The sequence below is a fragment of the Saimiri boliviensis genome, chromosome 2 (genome assembly GCF_048565385.1).
Source record: "Saimiri boliviensis isolate mSaiBol1 chromosome 2, mSaiBol1.pri, whole genome shotgun sequence".
In the NCBI taxonomy this organism is placed as follows: Eukaryota; Metazoa; Chordata; class Mammalia; order Primates; family Cebidae; genus Saimiri; species Saimiri boliviensis.
The window spans coordinates 168,506,733-168,532,723 of NC_133450.1; the positions used below are offsets into that span (position 1 = coordinate 168,506,733).

General features: G+C 39.9%; 1 protein-coding gene across 1 annotated transcript in view; it reads right to left on the reverse strand.

The window, feature by feature from the left end:
- The window catches only part of TTC39B (tetratricopeptide repeat domain 39B), a 149,792-nt gene that overhangs the window by 20,821 nt on the left and 102,980 nt on the right, over window positions 1–25,991 (reverse strand). The window contains 9 exon segments of the mRNA XM_003928147.3: window positions 1,155–1,214; window positions 1,306–1,373; window positions 2,437–2,545; window positions 4,618–4,683; window positions 6,943–7,048; window positions 13,719–13,783; window positions 18,165–18,232; window positions 23,151–23,227; window positions 24,329–24,460. Coding sequence (XP_003928196.2) covers window positions 1,155–1,214; window positions 1,306–1,373; window positions 2,437–2,545; window positions 4,618–4,683; window positions 6,943–7,048; window positions 13,719–13,783; window positions 18,165–18,232; window positions 23,151–23,227; window positions 24,329–24,460 — 751 coding nt within the window.

The window sequence follows — 25,991 nt, forward strand, 5'->3', positions numbered from 1 at the left end:
ATAAAGTTACAACTTCCACACAGCGAAACACCATGAGCAAAGTTATAGGCAACAGACAGGAAGAAGATGTCACTATCTACATAACTGGCAAAAGATTAACCCTTTTATCATTCAACAACTTAATAAAATTCTGTAAGAAAAAGAAAACACAACAGGAAATTGGCCAAGATGTAAATAGGCAAATCAGAAAAAAAAAAATATGTACAAATGACAGATATACATGTGGAGAAATTTGTAAACTGGGCAATATAAACTTAAAAATTCAATTCTCAGTCATCAGTAATGTCCTGAGCGGCAAAGAGCAATGGAAACAAATATTTTTATACCTTCACTGGAGTTTACATTGGAACGATCTTAAGTGAGGAGGGCAATTTGGCTGGATTTATAAAAATACAAGCACCTTTTGGTCCAGGAATTCTACTAATCATAATCTAATAATCTGTCATCTATAAACAGACCTATGCACAGAAATACACATACAATGATGTTTACAACAGTTTGTTGTGGCCGAATGTCTATGAACAGCAGACCACTTCAATAGGTATAGTATATCCATCCCATGAAATGAAACCCAGCCACCAAAAAGAACGGGAGACATTTAGGTATACTGACCTGGAAAGAGATCCAAGACGTATTGTAAACAGAAAAACACAAATCACAGAAAAATACATGTTTGATCCCATTTGTGTGGAAAAAACTGTTTGTGAAGGTATATATATAAATGGCTCCTTACTTTTCTACTTCTGACTCCGATGCTTCCTTTTTTGAGAGAATTGGAAAATAATTTCCTTTGATAAGGAGCCCATGTAGTAAGTAGACTTGCATCTCATGCAGGGGCTAGATTCCAAAGTCAGTGTATAATACAGAAATTCATAACAGTCACAGTTTCTTGAAAATCTCTGAGCTTATTACTTGGTATATACTACCCTAAAGTACTTAATGTACTCTGTGTATAAATGTAGGCTATATTCCCTAATCCACTGCACAGATTTTATATAACAGAATGTATATACACTTTCAAGTTTTGGCTTTTTACTTATATATTTCTTTATTTTTGTCTAGTCCATAGAGCTAAGTTTACTTTTGTTGAATGAGTAGGACGCAATTCCACCATATTGACAACTCCCCCAAACAACCCCCACCTAATAAATTACCTCTTCAAGATTCCCTTTCAGCAACTCGATTCGGGCATGATAAAACAGCATGAGTGAGCCCTGCAGAGCAAAGAAGAAAACACACCGTTCAACAGTCAACACTGGCTGATGAATTACGGATGAAACATACACTTTGAAATACTAAGCATACATTTGGAAACTCCCGCAGGAAGGGTGCCAGGAGACGCTCTGCTTCGGCAATATTCACTTCTCCTGTACCTAAAAATTCAACAGGAAAAACCTCAGTCTTCATAAGACATGGGGATATTTATAACCAACTCTCCAAATTTCATTAACATATAGTAAATAAAGACCTACTTATGGAAAACATGAAAACTATTATTTCATCATGTTTATATCTAGGGAATAAAATAAAGACCAGTCTCACCTATAACTTTAAGAAAGCTCTAGGACACACTAATTCTTTTTTTTTTTTTTTTTTTGAGACGGAGTTTCGCTTTTGTTACCCAGGCTGGAGTGCAATGGCGCGATCTCGGCTCACCGCAACCTCCGCCTCCTGGGTTCAGGCAATTCTCCTGCCTCAGCCTCCTGAGTAGCTGGGATTACAGGCACGCGCCACCATGCCCAGCTAATTTCTTATATTTTTAGTAGAGACGGGGTTTCACCATGTTGACCAGGATGGTCTCGATCTCTTGACCTCATGATTCACCCGCCTCGGCCTCCCAAAGTGCTGGGATTACAGGCTTGAGCCACCGCGTCTGGCCCGGACACAGTAATTCTTAAGAATGCAGGTGGCTCTCTCAGATTTTCTAACTGGAATTTCTGGTTCTAATAGCAGTAACAACTTATTTAGCAAAAATTTCATTTTTTGCAAAGAAAATAAATGTAATATATAATAAAATAGATCACCTTAACACAGAAATTTTAGCTGAGAACAGATGAAAATTATTTAATGAAAGAAACTACCTACTCCCTCTGCTAAATGCCACGAAGACAAAGGACATTATTTTCTACCTTTATTCAAAAAAAAAAAAAAGTAAACAGATATAAACTACTAGCTCTTGCTGATCTTTCTAAATTTTTACATACTCAGATTAATCAACTTATTGTTTTATTTTGTTTTTTAATCTGGAGACAGGAGATCGCTCTGTTGCCCAGGCTGGAGTGCAGTGACGTGACCACAGCTCACTGCAGCCTCAAACTCCTGGGTTCAAGTGATCCTTCCACCTCAGCCTCCCAAGTAGCTGGGATTGCAGGTGTAACCCTCCACGCCTCACCAAGATCATGAACATTCAATGAAACAATCTCACCCAGGTCTTACCGAGTATTAGGGAGACGTAAGTGTGAAAAGCGAGGATGGTTAAGCAGCACAGTACAGACCTCATGCTTCTTCCTGAAGCACCTTCCCGCAAGTGCAGAAGGCCCAGCTCCTATGGGATTAAATACATTTTAGAAAGAGAATATGACTGGAAAATAATATTCAGAAACTTTTAAAACATTTTATTTCGAGGGTTACAAGTGCAGATTTCTTACAAGCATATACTACACTGTGGTGAAGTCTGGGCTTTTAGTGTACCCCTCAACCCCCCTTCCCTCACCCCTCCCACCTTCGGCCGCCTCCAATGTCTATTATTCCACTCTTTATGTTCATGTGTATCATTGTTTAGCTCCCATTTATAAGTGAAAACGTGGTATTTGACTTTCTATTTAGAAATGCTTTAATTTTTTTTTGAGACAGAGTCTTGCTCTGCTGTCCAGGCTAGAGTATAGTGGCACAATCATTGTTCATTGCATCCCCTACCTCTCCAGACTCAGGTGATCCTCCCACCTCAGCCTCCCGAGTACCTGTGACTAGAGGTATGTACCACCACGCCCAGCTAATTTTTATATTTTTTGCAGAGACAGGATTCGTACATGTTACCCAGGCTGCTCTCAAACTCCTGGGCTCAAGCAATCCAGCTTCCCAAACTGCTGGGGTTACAGGCATGAGCCACCATGCCTGGCCTAGTCAGAAACTTTAAAATGCTAGTTCATATATCCTTATCCTCCATGAAGGTAGAATTTCTTCAAGAAATTGGAACGGTAGTAATGCCTAACTAGAAATGAACCTTGCATATTAAACTGGCATAAGACACTCTCATAAATCCTTTTATGGCATGTGATTCTAAAGAGAGAAAAGGGCCGTGTTCATTTCATGGAGATACTCCTTAGAAACACTCATTAAAACATATGAGGATCTAAATGCAAGGCATTATGGTGGGCATGAACAAACATGGTCTATGTATTCAAAGATCTTTCCATCAAATAGAGAAGAGAGCATGTGAACACATGACCGTATTAGAATATGGTGAGAGATGTAAGAAGGATAAATAGATAATTCTGAAAGTCAGAAATGCCTTGGCCTCACTGAAGGAGTATGAAGGACAGCTTTGTGAGATAGATGGCATTTATCTCAACCCTAGTGGATGGAGGGGCTCTTGAGAGACAATTATTAGAGAGGAAGTCAGTTGGGTAAGATATCCAAAGCAGACAAAAGCAAAAGCAAGGAAACAAAAGCATAGGCCTTGCTGGGGAACAACCAACTGCCCAGTTTAACAAGAGTACTGGGAATGTGTGGAATAGGGGTGGTATGGCTGAACACTGGCTAGAATCAGACCATGGGGTCCTTGAAGCCATACAAGTTTGAACTTGTATTCAAGAAACAATTTAGAGCCTCTGAAGGAATCAGGTAGAAGTTGAATGCTTAAGGAGAAGGGTGACCATGAAACACAGCATCAGAATAGACAATATAATAAAGAAAGCACCGTAAATACACAATAACTCACAAAAAACACGGACAGTACACTAAACAGGAAAAAAGTGATAGCTGCTTATACTTGCTCTCATACATTTCTCAAAACCTGCTTTTTTAATCAACACTTTTCGAGATGAGGCAACTCTTGTAATACCATATTGAGTGTTACGGTTAATAAATGTGATATACTCACTACAAAATCACACACGCACAGAAATTTAATAAACAAAACTCATGGAAAACAAATTTCCACACTTAGTTTTATAAAGAAACTTGTAAAAACACATGAAAATCCAAAATAGTGCAATTATGTTGGGTCCATGGTGCTTGATCCATGAAAATCATAAAATATTAGGGAAATCCAGCCTAATTTCTTCGTCTTAAGGAGGACAACTCTGGGGCTGCTCAACTATTAAGAAGGCACAGGAAGCCACGTGAGAGTGATAAGATCTGGCAAGCAAAAATATTAGCAACACGTAATTTTTTATCCCAGAATTTGGGTAACAAGGGTGAATATTTTTAACTTTCAACAGAAAAACTATCTAACTCCTGAAAAATATGATCAAGAATCAAAGGCTCATTTTCGGTCCTGCAAACAAATTGCCAATAATTATTAAGTTAGTTATGAGGACATGTTGCACTGCCCTCATATTTAATAAATAATGTTTTATCTTCCCTGTCAAAATTAAGATAATGTTAAATGTGTACCCTGTTTCCAGAAAATCCAATAAATTCCAGTAGTCTGATAATCCTTGCTGGTAAAAGGGACAGCATCTGTAAGAAGAAATACACAGTGTTCTTGCTTGTTAGTGTTTCTAACTGCAAACAAATTTAAACTCCAAACAACTTACAGTTTTAATGCTTCAGTAACATGAGAAATTAGAAACAAGTTTTTGCTTTTCTGGTTTTTTTTTTTTTGAGATGGAGTTTCACTATATTTCCCAGGCAGGAGTACGATGGTGCAATCTCGGCTCACCACAACCTCCGCCTTCCAGGTTCAAGCAATTCTCTGCCTCAGTCTCCCAAGTAGCTGGGATTACAGGCATGCACCACCAGGCCCAGCTAATTTTCTATTTTTAGTAGAAACGGGGTTTCTCCATGTTGGGTAGGCTGGTCTCAAACTCTTGACCTTGGGTGATTCACCTGCCTTGGCCTCCCAAAGTGCTGGTATTACAGGTGTGAGCCACTGCGCCCAACTAGAAACAAGTTTTAACCACCAGATATTTCTGTGAGCACATACTATAATAATCATTTATGAATTAATTTCATTTAGCTAAGACAATGAACCTTTAAAAAGTTTTTTTTGTTGTTGTTTTTGGGGTTTTCTTTTTGAGATGGAGTCTTACTCTGTTGCCAGGCTGGAGTGCAGTGGCACAATCTCGGCTCACTGCAACCTCCACCTCTTGGGTTCAAGTGATTCTCCTGCCTCAGCCTCCGAGTAGCTGGGACTATAGACACGCACCACCATGCCCGGCTAATTTTTGTATTTTTAGTAGACAGGGTTTCACCATGTTGACCAGGATGGTCTCGATCTCTTGACCTCGTGATCCACTCACCTCGGCCTCCCAAAATGCTGGGATTACAGACATGATAAAAGGTTTTTTAAAAGCCTGGTCTTTCTAGGATTCTCTAAACAATACTGGGACCTTTGATGTGGTGTGATGCAGTGACGAGAAGGCAACCCCTCAGAGCCCGTGTCTAGGCAAGGTTTCTTCGTTTCCTTTCCCAGAAGCAAAAATCAGTCATATTCTGTGCAATGTGTAGACACCACCCAGAAGTGGACAGCTGCGGCACTACCACTTTTCTCTGGGATGTTCCTGAAGGACAGTGGGGAGGGAATATTCTTCTAGTGGGCAGAACCTTGAGCAGTGCACCTAGTTATGCATTTTGCTTGGAAGGAGAAATGGCCAGATGTGCAATTATATGCCGATTCAGGGGCTGCAGACAATGGTTTGGCTGGATGGACAGGGAGGGACTTGAAAGGAACGTGATTGGAAAATTGGTGACAAGGAGGTCTGGGGAAGAAGTATGTGGATAGATCTTTTTGAATGGGCAGAAAATAAATGTAAAGGTATTTGCGTCCCATGTGAACACACACCAAAGGATGACCTTAGCAGAAGAGGATTTTAACAACCAATTGGATAGGATGGTCCATTCTGTGGGTACCAATCAACCTCTTTCCCAGTCATCCCCCAGCAGGCTCATGAGTCAAGTGGCCACAGTGGCACATACACTCATATGAATGATTCTCTCGACCACTTTATTTTCTCACTAATTCCACTGAACCATTAATACAATTTAAAAATCTCTAAATAACATATTGGAATTTGACAGATTACTACTTAGATTTCGTCTCCTCAGGGATCATCAAAAATCATCCCTCGGCCAGGCGCGGTGGCTCAAGCCTGTAATCCCAGCACTTTGGGAGGCCGAGGCGGGTGGATCACGAGGTTGAGAGATTGAGACCATCCTGGTCAACATGGTGAAACCCCGTCTCTACTAAAAATACAAAAAAAAAAAAAAAAAATTTAGCTGGGCATGGTGGCACATGCCTGTAATCCCAGCTACTCAGGAGGCTGAGGCAGGAGAATTGCCTGAACCCGGGAGGCGGAGGTTGCGGTGAGCCGAGATCGCGCCATTGCACTCCAGCCTGGGTAACAAGAGTGAAATTCCGTCTCAAAAAAAAAAATCATCCCTCAAGTTATACAGATCCCTCACACATTTTCAATTCCAGAGCCGTCATTGCCATTGAAACATTTCTGATGTGGAAATGGAAATGGATTCCACTGTTCCTTGTTACCAAAAACCTTACTAGTCCATTCAGAGTGCCACACGCTTCCCTTACACTGCACAAACCAAAGCGACTCTGAGCATGCACAGTGGGTCACAATGCAGGAAAGCTGATCCCACTCTAGCACTTTGTCAACCAACCCAGGAAGAGGTTCAGACTGAGGTTCAAATGCAGTGGAGAAGGCACAGAAAACCTTAGGTTCTTCTGCAAAAGTTCTGGTTTCTATATAGTTATTTTCTTACCAAATTAAAGGCCCCAGTGCCAAGCTTGACACCCCCTTCAAACTCATAGAAGAATTCCTGCTGAAGTTTGTTCTTCTGAATTTCGTGCAGGATAGAAAGACATTCTCTGGATTAAAGAAAAAAAGTGATGGAGTAAGTTGGCCATGATCCTGGAAATAAATATTAAATCAAATTTTACAGTTACACACGATAAAATAAATGCCATTAATTAAAATACCATTGAAATTTTAAATGGATGATGCTGTGCTGAGTTTACTCTTAAGGATACCAGGAAATAATCATCAAGGAGAAAGGAGACACTCATTTTTACAGTGTCTAGCAGGACCAGTGCTTCTATGCTTAAAGAAAGGGCTCATCCATTAGCAAGCACCAGCCAGGAGCCGCAGGGCCACAGGCTGCCATCCCACAGCTTCCGGCAGCATCTGACAGCAAATTCTCAGGGAGGGCGGAGCTCCTCAACCACTGCACACATCGCAGCAACCTGAGGAAATGCAATGCTACTGCCAAGAAGATCTGAATTTCAATGTGGCTGCCATCATCTCAAACAGACCAAATAAATTAGGGCTTGGGACCAGAAAAGACTGAAACAAGAAAACAAAGGCTATCACAATGGTTCCACTTATCCTCTGCTTTCTTCCTGCTCATCCATACAAGTCTTTCCAACTTCACACTTATTTATTTTCTATGTATTTCTCTCTTGCCTGTTCACATCACCTTCAAAAGGCAAATATTTAATCAGAGAAATACAAATTAGAACAATGACAAAAATATAAAAATTGGTAATAACTAGGAATTGCTTATCAAATTAACAATTTTTTTTAAATAATAAGGAACAATAAGATATCATATATTACTTGGTGTGATGCAATTATAAAACGTGCAACTACACTTGTGACACAGTCTAGCCAAATATTTTTAGTCTAAATCTAGCAAGCCTATAGACCTAACTTCCAGTTTACAAAAAAATGTAAGGGTTTAATGTTGGGCATGGTGGCTTATGCCTGTAATCCCAGCACTTTGGAAGGCTGTGGCGGGTGGATCACCTGAGGTTGGGAGTTCGAGACCAGCCTGGCCAACATGGAGAAACCCCGTCTCTACTAAAAATACAAAATTAACTGGGTGTAGTGGCACATGCCTGTAATCCCAGCTACTTGGAAGACTGAGGCAGGAGAATCACTTGAACCCAGGAGGAGGAGGTTGCAGTGAGCCGAGATTGCACCATTGCATTCCAACCTGGGCAACAAGAGCCAAACTCCATCTCAAAAAAAAAAAAAAAAAAAAGTAAGGGTTTAGAGAGTCAATTCAGATGTCTACCAGCCTACGAGCATCCCTGCTGTCATTTCCCCCGAGTCATTTAGATCCCATTTCCATTTGTACTTTTTACTATGGTGTATTTTGCCAAGATAAAATGATAAACGTTTATTTGGTCAGGTCAATCAATTTCTTCTGATTTCTGATTTTATACCACAGTTAAAAGGCCTTTGAAACTGACATCATGTACCTAATGATGCCATTTATATGGTATTAAACCTATATGCAATTTTTTCATTTTAATGATTTTTCCCCAAAATGAACAATTTTCCCAAAAACATTTACTGAAGTATCTATGTTTCTTCACTGTTTGGAAGGACCTATCTATATAAAGGAATTTAGTATATTTTGAATTCCCAGGTAAATGTGTGTGTGTGCGTGTACATATGTAAATTCATGTGTGCACACAAACACACACACACTGTCTCTTTTAAAACCCTGAAATCCACTTCATTGATAATGTAAAGGCATACCTTGTTTTATTGTCCTTCACTGTAATGCAAGTTGCAGGCATTGCATTTTTTTACAAATTAAGGATTTGTGGCAACCCTGTGTTGAACAAGTCTATTGATGCCATTTTTCCAACAATATGTGCTCACTCTGTGTTTCAACATCACATTTTAGTATTTCTCATAAAATTTCCAAATTTTTCATTATTATTGTATCTGTTAGTGGTGATCTGTGATGGGAGACCTTTAATGTTACTACTACTGTAATTGTTTCAGAGTGCCATGAACTGCACCCATATAAGACAGCGAAAGTTATGAATAAATGTTGTGTGTGTTCTGACGGCTCTACTGACTGGCTATTCCCCCATATCTCTCCTCCGCAGGCCTCCCTATCCCCTGAGGTAAAACAATATTGAAATTAGGCCAACTGGTAACCCTACTGTGGCCTCTAAGTGTTCAAGTGAAAGGAAGAGTTGCACCTCTCTCGCCTGAAATCAAAAACTAGAAATAATTAAGCTTAGTGAGGAAGGCATGTCAAAAGCCAAGACAGGCTGAAAGCTAGGCCTCTTGTTTCAAACAGTCAGTCAACTTGTAAGTGCAAAAGAAAAGTTCTTGAAAAAAATTAAAAGTGCTATTTTGGCGAAGGCACAAATGGTAAGAAAACAAAACAGCCCTACTGCTGATACGGAGAGAGCTGGAGTGGTCTGGATAGAAGAAACCACCCACGACACTCCATTAAGCCAAAGCCTAATCCAGAACAAGGCCCTAACTCTTCCACTCTATAAAGGCTGAGAGAGGTGAGGAGGCTGAAGATTAAAAAAGTTGGCAGCGAAGAGAGGTTGGTGCATGAATTTAAGGAAAGACACCATCTCTATAAAATAAAACTGCGCAGAGGCTCACACCTATAATCCTAGCACTTTGGGAGGCTGAGGCAGGTGGATCACAAGGTCAGGAGATGGAGACCAGCTTGGACCAAGCATGGTGAAACCCCATTTCTACTAAAAATACAAAAAATTAGCTGGGCATAGTGGCGCATACCTGTAGTCCCTGCTACTTGGGAGGCTGAGGCAGGAGAATCGCTTGAACCTGGGAGGCAGAGGTTGTGGTGAGCCGAGATTGAGCCACGGCACTCCAGCCTTGGAGACAGAGCAAGAGTCAATCTCCCTCCCCGCAACAAAAACAACAAAAAAGTGCAAGGTGAAGCAGCAAGTGCTCATGTTGAAGTGGCAGCAAGTCATCCAGAGTATCTAGCTAAGATCACTCATGAAGGTGGCTGCACTAAACAACAAATTTTCAATGCAGACAAAATGGCCTTCTACTGGAAGAAGATGCTATCAAGAACTTTCGTATCTAGGGAGAAGTCAAAGCCTGGCTTCAAAACATCAAAGGTCAGGGTGACTCTTGTGAGGGGCTAATGGAACTGGTGACTCTAAATGGAAGTCAATATTCATTTATCATTCCAAATATCCTAAGGTCCTTAATCTACTCTGCCTGTGTTCCATAACTAAAACAACAAATCCTGATGATAGCACCTCTGTTTACAGCATGGTTTACTAAATACTTTAAGCCTACTGTTGAAATCCACTGCTCAGAAAAAAAAGATTTATTTCAAAGTCTTATTGCTCACTAACAATGTGTCTAGTAACCCAAGATTCTGAAGGAGATGTATGAGAGGATTACATTGTTTTCACACTTGCTAACACAACATCCATTCTGTAGCCCAGGGATCAAGGAGTAATTCTGACTTCCATGTCTTATTCAATTAGTATATTTTATAAGGCTATTGCTGCCATGGTGATTCCTCTGATGGATCCAGGGAAAACAAAGTGAAAACCTTCTGGAAACAATTCATCATTCTAGATGTCATGGAGAACATTCAGGATTCATGGAAGAAGATCAAAATGTCCACATTTACAGGAGTTTGGAAGTTGATTTCAACCCTCACGGATCATTTTCAGAGGTTCAACTTTGGTGGAGAAAGTAACTTTAGAGATGTTAGAAACAGCAAGAGAACTAGAATTAGAAGTGGAGCCTGAAGATGTGACGGACTGCTGCAATCTCATGACAAAACTTTAATGGATGAGGAGTTCCCTCTTATGGATAAGAAAAAAAGTAGTTTATTGAGATGAAATCTACACCCGGTAAAGACGCCATAAACATTGTTGAAATGACAACAAAGGATTTGGAATATTAGATAAACTTAGTTGATAAAGCAGCAGCAAGATTTAAGAGCATGGACTCTAATTTTGAAAGACATTCTCTTTGTGGTAAAAAGCCATCAAGCAGTATTGCATGCTACAGAAAAATCTTTTACGAAAGGAAGAGTCAATAGGTATGGCAAACTTCATCATTGTCCTTTTTTAAAAAATGGCCATAGCCACCCCAACCTTCAGCAACCAGTACCCTGAATGTCAGCAGCCACCAACGAGGAAGTAAGACCTCTACCAACAAAAAGATTATGACTTGCTGAAGACTCACATAATTGTTAGTACTTTTTTTTTTTTTTTTAGCAAAACAGTATTTTTCAATTAAGGTATGTATATATTTTAAATATAACGGTATTGACAGACTTAATAGAATACAGTACAGTAGCAATGTAACTTTTATGTGCATCAGGAAACCAAAAACTTTGTGTGACTCACTTTACTGCAATATTCACTTTATTGTAGTGGTCTGGAACCCACACTATCTCTGAGGTATACCTGTATGTCTTTGCCTCTACAGGCCTGTTTTAATTCCTTTCGTACTTTTAAGTTTTGATGACTAAAACAGAAATTAACATTGAATTTAACATTTGTTTATATCTTCTAAAAATATTTCACAAAGAAATCTATAAACAGCATGTCAGGTACCCCAAATCTACCACTCCCTTCCAGGATTTTGAATGAAACACAATTTTGTGAAAGGATTTTCAGTGGAAGTATCTCCTAAAATACTAAATTTTGGTTCTGCTACCAGTAACAGCAGGGTAGCGCTTATGTCAGATTAACTTTCCCATAAATAACTGTTATAAATTCTGGAAAAAATATAAAATACACATTTAAAATATATTTTTACATAGTTTATAAATGAAAGGGGAAGTCTCAGGAGAGAAGAAAGTAAGAAAGGGGCAGAAAAAAAGTTTGAAAAATTACGACCACAAATTTCTCAAATTCACACTTAGGCACATAATAGACAAACTGCTGACACTCAAAGATGTAAACTAGTCAGTCTTCAAAAGAGCCAGGAGAAAAGACACATTATCTATAGAACAATAATACAAATGAAAACTGACTTCTAATCATGAATAACAGAGGACTTAATACAATAGGAAGGCAGTTTTAAAGGGCTGAAAGGAAAAAACCCATTGACTCAGAATACTACAGTTAGCAAAAATAAGCTTGAAAAGAAAAAGCAAAAAGTAAATATATTTTCAGATAAATGAAACAGAATTTGTTGAAAACTGACACGGTATAAGAAAAGCTGAAGGAAGTTCTTCAGTCTGAAAGTAAACAGGAAATATATTTACCATTTTGAATAAGAATACCAAAAATAGTAAGAATATGAATAAAGAGAGAGAAGACAACACCATCTAACTGATTAAAGGAAAAGTCTGACACTGTATTGTAGGGTTTCTAACGTATGTAAGTGTGCTATACGTCATAAAAATAGCATAAGGGACAAAATGTGGTAAATGAAACAATACTTTTGCAAAGTGTTTATCATTTATGTCCAGTGCTACAATATTAACTCTAAGTTGACTGTAATAAGTTAAAAGGAATATTATAAACACTAGAGCAACACAAAAAAATTAAGAGAGTACAGCTAAGAGAACAACAGTTCTCAAATGTTATGAAAGCAAAAGACGACAGGAAAAAAGGGGGAGGCAACAGATGAGGCAGAGAGAAAAAGCACAATGGTAGTCAGAAGGGCAAACATATCAATTGTCCAACTACGTGCATCTACAGGAAATACAATCTACATATTTAAAAATACACTTTAAATATGAAAACAAAGATCGGTTTAAAGTAAAAGAACACACACCACACAAAGACTGATTATAAAAAGCATGAGGGCTTATATGAATACCAGACAAAATAGATTTCAAGACAAGGCATATTACCAGAGTTAAACAGAGACATTTCAAGATGATAAAAAGGTTAATTCATTAGGAAGACAGAACAATTATAAATACATGTGATATGAGCCTAACGACACAGCTCCTAAATATATGAGGCAAACACTGACAGAACTAAAGGAAGAAAGGGATGACTCCAGATTCAAACTTGGAGACTTGAACACTCTGAGTAAATAACAGACAACTAGATAAAAATCAGTAAGGGACCGGGCAAGATGATTCACACCTGTAATCCCAGCACTTTGGGAAGCTGAGGCAGGCGGATCATGATGAGGTCAGGAGTTCAAGACCAGTCTCGCCAACATAGTGAAACCCCATCTCTACTAAAAATACAAAAAATTAGCCAGGTGTGATAGTGTGCACTTGTAATCTCAGGTACTCGGGAGGCTGAGGCAGGAGAATCGTGTAAACCCAGGAGGCGTAGGCTGCAGTGAGCAGAGATTGCACCATTGCATTCCAGCCTGGGCAACAATGCTGAGACTCCGTCTCAAAAAGAAAAAAGAAAAAAAATTAATAAAGATACGAAGAACACTACGGCCATATCAGTCAAGCATTTCCATCCACTGCAGAAAGTTCTACTGGGAAGTGCTGCTCTGAACTCTGAATCAAAGATATTACTGTAATTTTACATTTGTAAATTGTTCTAAAGAGAGAGAAACTAAAATTATTTAATCAGAAATTATGTCAGTAGCTTTATTTTCAGCTAATTTGCTCTTAAAATTGTAAACTTAAATTCTGTTGTCCTGTAACACTGAATACACACTCAGCAAAAAATCAAGTTCATTTTTACCAACACCAAATAAAAAATCCTAGTCAAACTGAATTTATGAGAATTGTGAAGAACAAAGGATTACACAGCACCAAATTATTTAAAAACCACATCTTACTTTTTGACTTACTTATATATTTGGTAACTTGTTCTAATTTTGAGTCCACCTTTGATGAAGTTGATCATATTTTCATCCTAAAAATAATTCAGTTAAAAAATTAGATTTAGCAAAATATTTTAAATTGTCCCCACAGTTGCATGTGTGATTAGAAAAAAAGTATTTTGATAACATAATTTTGAAATTAACACATACTCTTGCTTTACATTTAAAAGGTTTTGGGGTAATTTTTCTTCCATGTTAGAGGACAACGAAAAGAAAATATTCATAAAATCCTTTGATTATTTTATATTACTAAGGAGGTAATACTCACCAACTGGGGCCATATGTGATCCAAATTATTTTAATAAACATTGACATCTACTGAGCAATTTTCTTCTGGGTTTAATCGAATCCAGAATGGATGACTTTAAAAATCTGCTCTAAAGCCAACCCTTCCAGTATATCATACCCAGCAAATAGAACAATGGTTCTGCTTTCACACAGTACTTTAGCAGAGTCTATTTAATGTTGTGAATTTTACTCATACACATTTCCAGGCCCAAAATAACTGGTCTGGCTTCTGAAGTGGCTGTCACTACTATGCAATTTTGCTTTAGGAAAACAAAATCACTTCAGCTCTCTTTATCTGATGGTCATCGACCATAAAATCGAGGCAGCTGTCCTCCATGAATGGCATTTTCAGGGTCAGCATTCTAGGATTCTAAGACAGTCTCTCAATAAATTACATCAAATAACCACTCGAAGGAAGTTACTCTAATAAATGGTACTAGTGAAGACAGTCCTATGTTTTGCATTTCCAGAGAGAAAGTTTTTCTAGTCTGTTGAGATCAGAAAGATGCTCTGATAGGTATTTCTCATGTACTTAAGCATCCTTCGGTAGCAAAAGAAAAACTGAATTTAGTTGACTAACTTCATTAATTACTTAAATATGCAATGTTCCAATTATTATAAGAATCAATAGATATAAAATTCAATGTTTATCTTCTTAATTGAAAGAATCTTATGATTACATAAGATCCAATACCAACCAGAAAAGAATTTCTTAAATTAGCTTAAAATATGCCTCAAAAAAAAACCATATTTCAGGATTCATCAAATGTAAACTTAATGCCTATTTTATACCAGGCACCCAAATGCAAAAACAGACGAAAGTAATACAATATGCTAAGGGAGGGCATCATGCACAGGGGAGGGGTCACACAGAGGGACTGAGTCACGCACAGGAGCGGGGTCACACACAGGGACTGAGTCACGCACAGGGGCTGGGTCATGCACAGGGGCGGGGCCATGCACAGGACATCATGAGAACACAAAGTAGTGGCATGGAGAGGGCTAGAAATGTCTCCTGGAAGCATTGGTGTTTTAAACACAAAAATAATTACAAACTGGCCAGGTGTGAAAAGGCAAAGCAGACATGAACTTTGTAAGCAACGTAAAACTCAAGTGGAAAAGACAGGGTGCTATTAAGGATCATGATGGGTTTGGCCATGTGTGCATATGCAATTCCGCACTGCTGAAGAATCTATTGCAAAGAGAACAACCAAGGAGTTAAGACAGCTACCTCCACCCAGGCTACTCAAGTATGCAACCCCTTCGGTGGTATCCAAGGACTCCTGTAAGGTACGGGGGTAGGGAATATGGAGAGGAGGTACCAGTTTTGTTTGAAAAAGTACCTCCCTCATTTGTGATATTCTGATATGGGATACTGCCATAGTCAATCAGAGCTACTGAATGCTGAAGCAGAGAAGTGACCAGGTCAGAGTTTCCTTTTTAAGAGGATGCTCAACCCTCAACTGTAGAATAGGAAATGAGCTGAAGGCAAAAGAAATTAGAAAGAGATTCACTAGGTTGCTGTCAGTCAAGCGAAGAGTGGATAAGCACCTCTGCTAGAACAATGATAGGAAGAGATGGAGCTGCACAATCTTTAAAAGGCTAAAGCAGCATGAATATAAAAATGATTGGGTGGGAGGCATGAGGAAGAAGGGACAATCATGGATATCTCTTTAATTTCAAGTCCCCAAATATAAAATAAGCCTTCAAATCCCAGATTGGATTGCCAAATCCCGGTTTGGAAAACAAAAAAACTTGGGCCTCCATGACTATCATTATGATGCTTACCGAGGCAGTAAGACTGCTGCTATCAACCAGCCTTTGCAATGTGTGGGCTTTAGAAAACAGGGTCATGGGCTACACTGATTCAGTTTTACTAAACCAGAATCCAACCTAAGAGGTAAACCTCCAGGAAAAAAAAAAGAAGCAACTGTCAAATAACTGTGGCCCGGTACGGTGGCCCACACCTATAATCCCAGCACTTTGGGAAGCTGAGGCAGGTGGAACCCGAGGTCAGGAGTTTGAGAACAGCCTGACTAATATGGTGAAACCCTGTCTCTACTGAAAACACAAAAATTAGCCAGGCATGGTGGCACACACCTGTAATCCCAGCTACTTGGGAGCTGAGACAGAAGAATCGATTGAACCTGGTAGACGGATGTTGCAGTGAGCCAAGATCGCACCACTGCACTGCAGACTAGGGGACAGAGTGAGGTTCCATCTCAAAAAAAAGACAATTGTAATTGAGGAAGATTTTCCATTTTACAGTTGAATTTCTTTCTGATTTCTTACACTCTCCACCCCACTTCACCCTCACTGTAGCCATCCCTATCACCCATGAGGCCATAATGTGAAAATTATGGAAGCATTGGAAGATACAGAAATAGGCAAAGTACTGACTGTACCAGTTCCCAGAGATGCAATTAAAATGTCTCATAAGAAAAGGATTGTTTAGTGACTTTTTTTTTTTTTTTTTTTTTTTTTTGAGACGGAGTTTCGCTCTTGTTACCCAGGCTGGAGTGCAATGGCGCGATCTCGGCTCACCGCGACCTCCGCCTCCTGGGCTCAGGCAATTCTCCTGCCTCAGCCTCCTGAGTAGCTGGGATTATAGGCACGCGCCACCATGCCCAGCTAATTTTTTGTATTTTTAGTAGAGACGGGGTTTCAAAACAACTCTTCCAAAGAAGGAAATAAAAGAAAGGATAATGAAAATAGAAAGAAGGGGAAAAATGAAATTTGAAGTATACATTAACTTTCTATGCATGCACAACTGAACTTGACTGAGGCATGTGGTGTAAGAGGGGACAGTTCCTCTGCCCGGGCCACTCCCAGCAGAAAGTGCAAAGGGGAATAATCTCCATTTTCACACAGATGCATCTTGAAATTAGATGTGTCAGCTGCAAAGCAATTTCTTTAAAGTTTCTTTTTGAGACGGAGTCTTGCTCTGTCACCCTAGCTGGAGGGCAGTGGTGCAATCTTGGCTCACTGCAATCTCTGCCTCCCAGGTTCAAGTGATTTTCCTGCCTCAGCCTCCTGAGTAGCGGGGATCACAGGCATGCACCACCATGCCTGGCCAATTTTATTTATTTATGTACTTACTTACTTATTTTGAGACGGAGTTTCGCTCTTGTTACCCAGGCTGGAGTGCAATGGCACGATCTCGGCTCACCGCAACCTCCGCCTCCTGGGTTCAGGCAATTCTCCTGCCTCAGCCTCCTGAGTAGCTGGGATTACAGGCACGCGCCACCATGCCCAGCTGATTTTTTGTAGTTTTAGTAGAGACGGGGTTTCATCATGTTGACCAGGATGGTCTCGATCTCTTGACCTCGTGATCCACCCGCCTCGGCCTCCCAAAGTGCTGGGATTACAGGCATGAGCCACCGCGCCCATTTATTTATTTATTTATTTATTTATTTATTTATTTATTTATTTATTTTTTGAGGCAGAGTTTCGCTCTTGTTACCCAGGCTGGAGTGCAATGGCGCGATCTCGGCTCACCACAACCTCCGCCTCCTGGGTTCAGGCATTTCTCCTGCCTCAGCCTCCTGAGTAGCTGGGATTACAGGCACACACCACCACGCCCAGCTAATTTTTTGTATTTTTAGTAGAGACGGGGTTTCACCATGTTGACCAGGATGGTCTCGATCTCTTGACCTCGTGATCCACCCACCTCGGCCTCCCAAAGTGCTGGGATTACAGGCATGAGCCACCGCGCCCGGCCACCATTTATTTTTTTTTTAATTTTTAGTAGAGATGGGGTTTCACTATGTTGGCCAGGCTGGTCTCAAACTCCTGACCTCAGGTCATCCTCCTGCCTCAGCCTCCCAAAGTGCTGGGATTAATGGCATGAGCCACCACACTCAGACTAAACTTTCTTTAAAGACACAGTCTTTAAAGGACAATAATTCCCAGTGTAGTGATTTGAAATAGATTCTTAAGTGCAGTAGAGAGGGAACAAAACTCTCTAGCATCTTTCTTAAGCCAAAGCTTACCAGAATAACAATATTTTTCTTTACAATTCTAAGTCAAAAGAATTGAAGCTTGGACATAGAATGCGCCACATTTTTCTATGCAGCGCTGGCAGTCTTCCCAGCCAATATGAATTCTAAGCCAAATATTCATTACCTGCACAAACGTGAGTGCTGCTTTCTGTAGGAGACACTCGGCATAACAGATTTCAGCATGCATTTCCTCTATTAAAAACAAATAAAGTTACATTAAGTAAATTCCCACATCCAAAGTGATTGCTCTAAGATGTTCAGGAAAGACTGGCAGATAAATGAACCCAAGAGAGACCCCAAAACTTAGATCATCCTTGTGCATCCATAAAAGTGGAATGATGACCCCAGTTTTCACTTGTCAGCAAGATTTTCCTGGAATCTGTGAAATGTTCAGGGAAGTCATCCCCATTTAAACATAACTGCAAAGAGTCAGTCACTTGGTGTCAGAGACCCAAACTGAGCTCACAAGAGGAAATGAACATTCAAAAGCACTTTCTTAAAATAGGAAACCACCTATTGTTTAAATTAATAGTAACATAAAACTTTAACATGGTTTAAAAAAAAAAAAAAAAAAAACTGGCCAGGCACAGTGGCTCACTCCTGTAATCCCAGCTCTTTGGGAGGCTGAGGCAGGATCACGAGGTCAAGAGATTGAGACCATCTTGGCCAACATGGTGAAACCCTGTCTCTACTAAAAACACAAAAATTAGCCAGGCATGGTGGTACGTGCCAGTAGGCTGAGGCAGGAGAATCCCTTGAACCCAGGAGGCGGAAGTTGCAGTGAGCCAAGATCGTGCCACTGCACTCCGGCCCAGGAGACAGGCCACTAATACCACCTCTAGTTCACAGCTGAAGAATCAAATGAGGTGCTGCATGTAGTGCTCACAATACGGAGTAAGCACTGGATCAATGCCAGCTGCATGCACCGAGATCACTGCCCTTGATCCACACCACTGCTCTTTGGTAAAAGCTCAGAAAGCAGAAAGCATTTTTCTGTGGAATGTGACTGAAAACAGGGTATTTCTGTATTATTGGGATTACTGCTAAATAGACTTAGATGATGACTAGTGCTTTCTTGCACGCACACACACAGACCTCACCCCACCCTACACACATACAACCCACTGGTTCTCACAAATTGGTTCAAGTTCCTGCCATGCTCATATTCCAAATGTTTAATTTACAAACGAGCACCTCTGCAGCTAAGGTCTTCAACAGCGCACAGAGAGATGGGGCCAGACCCAGGACAGGCCAAACTTGAGGAGTTACAGCCTGCACATTCCGGCAGCATCCACAGTCACCTTCAGAACACCTCTCTTCAAAGTGTGCACATTGATTTTCTAGCTGTGTTCAGTGGGGTACCAACCGGTAACTTACTTTTACACAGTCACCTGAATATCCTCTTCCTAGGTAATTCTGTAACAGCGTGAGAATCAGGAATCATTAGCTCTGAAAGTCTGCTCAGGAATATAGACTGCTGACCTGGGGTACATGCAGAGGTGATGAAGTCCATGGTGGTGATGGTGAGAGGGGGATCGGAGGGGAGGGGGTAGTGGAGGGGGTGGTGGCAGGGAGTGTGTTGGTAACAGAAGCAAGGAAAGCCCAGAGCACCTTCAGAAAAAGCCAGTCAAGGGAGCAGAGGGCAATGAGATTGGAAGGGTAAGTCGAGGCTCAATTATAAATGGCCTTGAATGTTAGAGTCTACACTTGACCAGGAGGCAACAGTGAGTCAGTCCTTACAGCAATCCGAGCAGACAGGTGGGCAGACCAGGGTTAAGTGAAAGATGAGCAAATCTAAGAGTAGCAAAAGGGATGTGACGAGAAGGCAGATAGAAAAGGCAAGAGAGTTTGAACTTTGTATTTTGCAAATAAGCACCCTTCATATTAAATCCCTTTCACATGCTAGGTACTCACTGCACTTAAATATCTGTTTGTAAAGGCAATTTGAAACCCATTTGGGGCAATCCGCCAGCCACAAGAGAAAAGAACTAGTATGTTCCACGTTAAACCCATGAAAAGTTTAATGAAGTATACTCACTCCTATAGACAACCAGACACTCAAGGATGTAAATGAAAATTACCAAGAGGAAAAACAAATCACACACTAAAGCTACAATGTTTTGACATGCTCCCTTGAACACAAAGTCTGTTTGGGTTGCAGTTGACAGCCAAACTCACTAAGAATAAAATACAGCTTAATTTACAAAAGTCTTGTTCTTTCACTGTGGCTGATTTACATTGCATAGTTCTTTAGCTCTCAAAATTAGCCATTAGGCACTTATAAGTAGGTAACTACCAGAAATATCTCTTAATTATAAATTCCTTAGTCCACAGGAGTAAATATCTTCATGATGCACTAAAATAATGTTAGCTAAGCACAGCCTTTAGATATGAAAACCTAAATAAACCTGTATTTCAGAATAGGCTACAGTCACAAGCTACTTTATTTTATTTGTATTTGTAGAGACAGGGTCTTGCTCTGTCACCCAGGGTGGAGCACAGGGACATGATCTCAGCTCATTGCAACTTCTGTGATATGGTTAGGCTTTGTGTCCCCACCCAAATCTCACCTTGAATTGTAATCCCCACCATCCCCACATGTCAAGGGTGGGACCTGGTGCGAGACGACTAGATCACGGGGTGATTTCTCCCATGCTGTTCATGTGATAACGAGTGAGTTCTCACAAGATCTGATGGTTTTATGTGTCTGACAGTTCCTCCTACATGCACTTCTCCTCCAGCCACCTTGTAAAGAAGGTGCTTTGCTTCCTCTTTGCCTTTTGGCATGATTATAAGTTTCCTGAGGTCTCCCCAGCCATGCAGAACTATAAGTCAATTAAACCTCTTTCCTTTATAAATTACCCAGTCCTGGGCAATTCTTTATAGCAGTATGAAAACGGACTAATACACTCCACCTCCTGGGCTCAAGGGATCTTCCCACCTCAGCCTCCCAAGTAGCTGTGATTACAGGCACCAGCCACCATACCCAGCCTATTTTTTATAATTAGTAAAAAGTAATTTCCTACTGTATTCCAGATTTCCTAAAGTGCCATTGTTCAAAGACATTATAAAAACATAACAACACAGTATCATCTATTTTCAAGATGACTAACATAGAAATAATTCAATATTTCCTTCATCCATATATGACACATTTTGTGCCCTTCTCTACTCACCTATAGGAGAAAGTGTGGGTTACAGTGGAAAGAGTCGTGGCTTAGGAAAAAGCAGATGATCAGTTAACCCTACTTTGCTGGGCGGGGAACCCTGACCACTTGTTTATATCTCCAGTCAGTTTCTAGTCTATAAAGAGGAGGTTAGACTAGATAATGTTAAGAAAAGCACCAAGGACAGTATATGGCACATACAGGGTGCTTTTTTAAAATGGAGCATTATCGTCTTATTTTTCAAATTATTATTTATACTCATGCAAAAAAATACCATGCCACTCATGCCAAAACTCAGGTAAAAATAATCTCAAATATCTGCCTTCATACTATAAGGAAAAAGGGAGGCTTCCCACTGGAGGGAAGCCAGAGGGAGGGTAAAAGAAAGGAGAATACAACAAAAGAATTCAATTTCTTTTGGGCTTATTTGATTTCTCATTAACCCGCATTAGTGAACGTTAGGTCTAATGGAACCAATTTACATAAGTGGCCCAAAGATGGAAAATATGTAGACATATTCTATCCAAAGTCAAGGGGATAAATGAATTCTTATAAACAGTTGGAAGTCAGTTTCTGGAGAAAAAGATTATGGGTTTCAGCTGCCTACAGTGACCAATGAAATGCCATTGTGTTTGACTGTGGTTTTGAGGTCAACATCATGCCCCTTTGAAACAAGTCCCAAAGATGTGATTTGTCTCATAATTACCATCCTACAATCAATACTCTAGCTTCACATCATGCAAACGTTCCCAAGTTCTCCAATGTCCATAACACTTTGATAATACTCATCTAACAAAATAAACAAAACTTCCTAATAAAACACACTAAAAAATGTGTCTGCCACACACTTGACAATTAGAAACAACTCTGACAGCAGTACCCAGAATTGCTCTTGCTCTCATCAGCCAAAGCCACTTCTAGTATTTTGCGTTACCTCTTCAGAGAACACGTTTGACAACGACAATGCAGGCACGGATTCCCCTGGGACGGCAAAAGCTTTGTACAACAATGGTCACATTCGAAGGACATTTTTTTTTCTTCTACGGGAATATCTAGATGTTCCTCTCTTTCCAACTCTTCTGACTAGAGGGTCACACTAAAAAGACGGAGGTGATCTTCAACCTTCTGCCCTAGTCCCAGGGGGCACATAGAGCAATTGACAGCAGTGGTCATTTCCTCCCATCCCTCTGATCAGGGTGCTGCAGCCTGCCATTCCTGGATTCTTGACTATTCCCAAATGTCCACAAACCAAACGTCTTCTATACTGTGAAATATTATCTTTTTAAAAAAGATATCAAAATTATTTTCACCTTGAAAAAAATTATACTAGCTTGTGGAAAACTGATTCTCAAAGATGAATGGTAAGAATATAAACTGTTTTATATCTTTGGAGAAAAAAAAAGTGGCAATATCTATAAATATTGCAAATTTTCAAACTGTCAGTCCTGGTAATTCCACTTTTAGGAATCTATCTTATGAAATACTTTTTAAGATGCAAAAGGATTCTAGGACAGCATTATTTGTAACAGTGAAAAAATAAAAACAAAAGAGAAAATCCAAGTAAAGTACAGTACGCCAATCCTATGGAATCCCACGCAGCTGTTAAACACACATACGTTATGACCTGAGAAAATGTCAGTGTCAAATTCACACTGTAGGACAACATCTATTATGTAATTCTAAGCTTGCAAAAAACAAAAACAATCCATAAGCAACAACAAAAACCCTACATGTATCTTATTTATGTATTTGAGTATGTACAAAGAAAAGTCTGCAAGGTTTCAAAATTAACTATTAACACTGTTCTTCCGGAGGGTGGGTATGATAAGGAAGAGAACAAGACATTCCATTTACTTTATACGCTTCAGTATGGAATTCTATGAGATAATCGTTTTTTCATTTTTAAAATCAAGGGAAAAAGCGATCTTTTAAATGACTCTTACCTTCACTCAGTTGCTCCAGTGATCCTCTAGAAAGAAGACTTGAGAAAGAGTCTACAACTGTGTATTTTTTCCTGTATCTACATTGAATAAACAGAAAGAGAGATAGAAAATGGAAAAAAAAAATCAGGCTGAGCTCATTTTCATTTAACATTCATTTCAGTCACTATCACACCAGAGAGTCAAAAAAGCTGAAATCCTAAACCCTGCAGTCTGTAGGACACAGACCATCTTTTTCCAACACTCTCCACTCAGCACTGGCTAGCCCCTTGTGGGAATTCAGTCTGTGTTACTAAACACCACACAAGAGGAAATCCTTACATGCCAGTGAAAACTAACCTGCAAAGTACCTTCCCTTATCCCTGTAACTAAAATCAGTATTAGTGGCAAAATTCTCCACAGGTTAAAAATGAAGTTAAAGTGCAATATTTGGAAGCTCTCTTCATTTGAGGAGCTTACAACACAATTACATCAGGATGTAATTTCACCCATGTTAACCTTCTGATCATGAACCTTTCTGCCCCAGTCCCAGGGGGCACATCAAGCAATTGACAGCAAGCGGGGTCATTTCCTCCCATCCACCTGATCAGGGTGCCCCAGCCGGCCATTCCTGGATTCCTGAATATTCCTCAATGTCCACAAACCAAGTATCTTCTATACTGTGAAACATTTATTTTTTTTTTAAATATCAAAATTACTTTCACCTTGAAAAAAAATTTTGATAGGGTCTTCCCACACAGAGTAAAGCTTAAAATAAAACTAAAAATCTATCTCATTTTCACCAAACAGAAGTGTTCAAAAAGAGGTTCCTCTTAAACAAATAAAACATCCCCTCATGAATTTGCATCTCTCACTTAAAACAAGAATGCTCCTTGCTTGGCTTGGTTTGGCATGCACTCATACCTAATGTCATCCACCTTGAGAGATGCTTGCTTCTAATCCCACTGAAATTCCACCCTCTCCACCCCAGGGCTCTGTAGCTCAGACCCCAGGCTACCAAAAAGAAAAGTGGAAAAATATGGATGCCAAACAGGAATCCTTCAGCTCCGAGACTGAAGTCCTTTTCTGTAACTGTGGCCAATTTCAAACACAGAGCTCTTGGTCAGGCAAATGACATTATTTTTGTCACACAGGCATAAAGGTCTGCAGTCCCATCTCAAGCAGTTGATGACTCATCATACTTTTGGCAGGTTTGTAAAGCGTCCTTCATGGCAGAAATGCCGTTTTGGATGTCCTGTTGCTCGAAGGTCAGGACAGCCTGCAACACCACAATGGTACTGTAGCCCAAGGCATGGTACATACTCTCCTTAGCCCTGGGGAGAACACAGGGAATTCAGACATTTTAATTCAATGGAAAAACACCCCAAGTTTTATCTGATACTGATCATAAGAAATTCTAGTAAATACAAGTCCTGACTTGCACAGTAACTGTTATTCCTTCACCATAATCGCCAAAATTATATGGGCAGTGAAAACCTCTGAAGAACTCAAGTACCAAGGACTTTCCAGTGTAAACCTACTCAGGCAGAACAAAATGTTCCAGGTTGAAGTGGACAATGTGCATTTCCCTATTTCAACACAAGAGGGCAGCCGGCAGGCAGATTCCAAACAAACCATTTTCTGTTGGAAAAGGGGCAGCATATTACCTTTGGCTCTGAAATAAGGGCGAAAATAAAGGCTGCTGGAAAATGTATTTTTTGGACAGAGAGATTCTGATATATTTGATCAAAAACAAGGGCTAATTTAAAATCATTCCTCTCCTGTCCAGCCAAAGGCCAAGAGGAAACAAGATTTTGGAATAAGTTAGACTGGTCACGAGGCCCCTGACCAAAGTAGATGTCAGACCTTGTATCTAACTCCAACCCCATTATCTGAGATTCCTGATCAAGTTCTTGATACTTCAAATCATCAATTTACAGTGAGAACTGCTTCAGGATACTTAAGGATGTTAATTAGCCCTAATGGACGGCAGACATCCAGATTCTCTGGCTGTGAGAACATCATCATTTATTTTCTAAAACTTCTTAAGCTGTATTCATTACTCATAAGGTTTAAAATGGTAATGCATGGTTTTGTTTTTAACGTCAATATTAATGCATAATACCCTGTTGCCACGCAAAACAAATGCAAGCCACATTATTCTTTGCCCCCATGGAAATAGTCTAAACATCCTTTGGTAATTTGCAGCTTGTCCTGAAGACTGAGGGCACTATCTGTCCAAAAGAACCACAAGGAATCAGAGCAGCCCAAAGTTAAACATTAATTGTGGTTTCAAACCTCACATTTTTAACTGAAAGCTCATTCAAGAAGCAAAAAAATGATTCAAGTGAGGAAAAAGGTTTTGGGTGTTTGGGATTTTTTGAGATGGAGTTTCACTCTTGTTGCCCAGGCTGGAGTGCAATGGCACAACCTCGGCTCACCACAACCTCCTCCTCCTGGATTCAAGTGATTCTCAGCCTCCCAAGTAGCTGGGATTACAGGCATGTGCCACCATGCCAGGCTAATTTTGCATTTTTAGTAGAGATGGGATTTCTCCATGTTGGTTAGGGTCTCAAACTCTCAACCTTAGGTGATCTGCCCACCTCGGCCTCCCAAAGTGCTGGGATTAGAGGCATGAGCCATTTTAACAGCGAAACGAACAAAAATCAGAGACGAACCTGACTGAATACAATACCAAATCATTTATTTTCATTCCATATTATGACCAGCTGGGTGTCAGTGGCAGAGAAAGACTTGTTTGAGTAAAAATCAAAGAAGATAATGGGTACAAAAATACACTTAAATAGAAGAAATAACTTCTAGTATTTAATAATAAAGAAATTAGTTAATAATTTATTGTATATT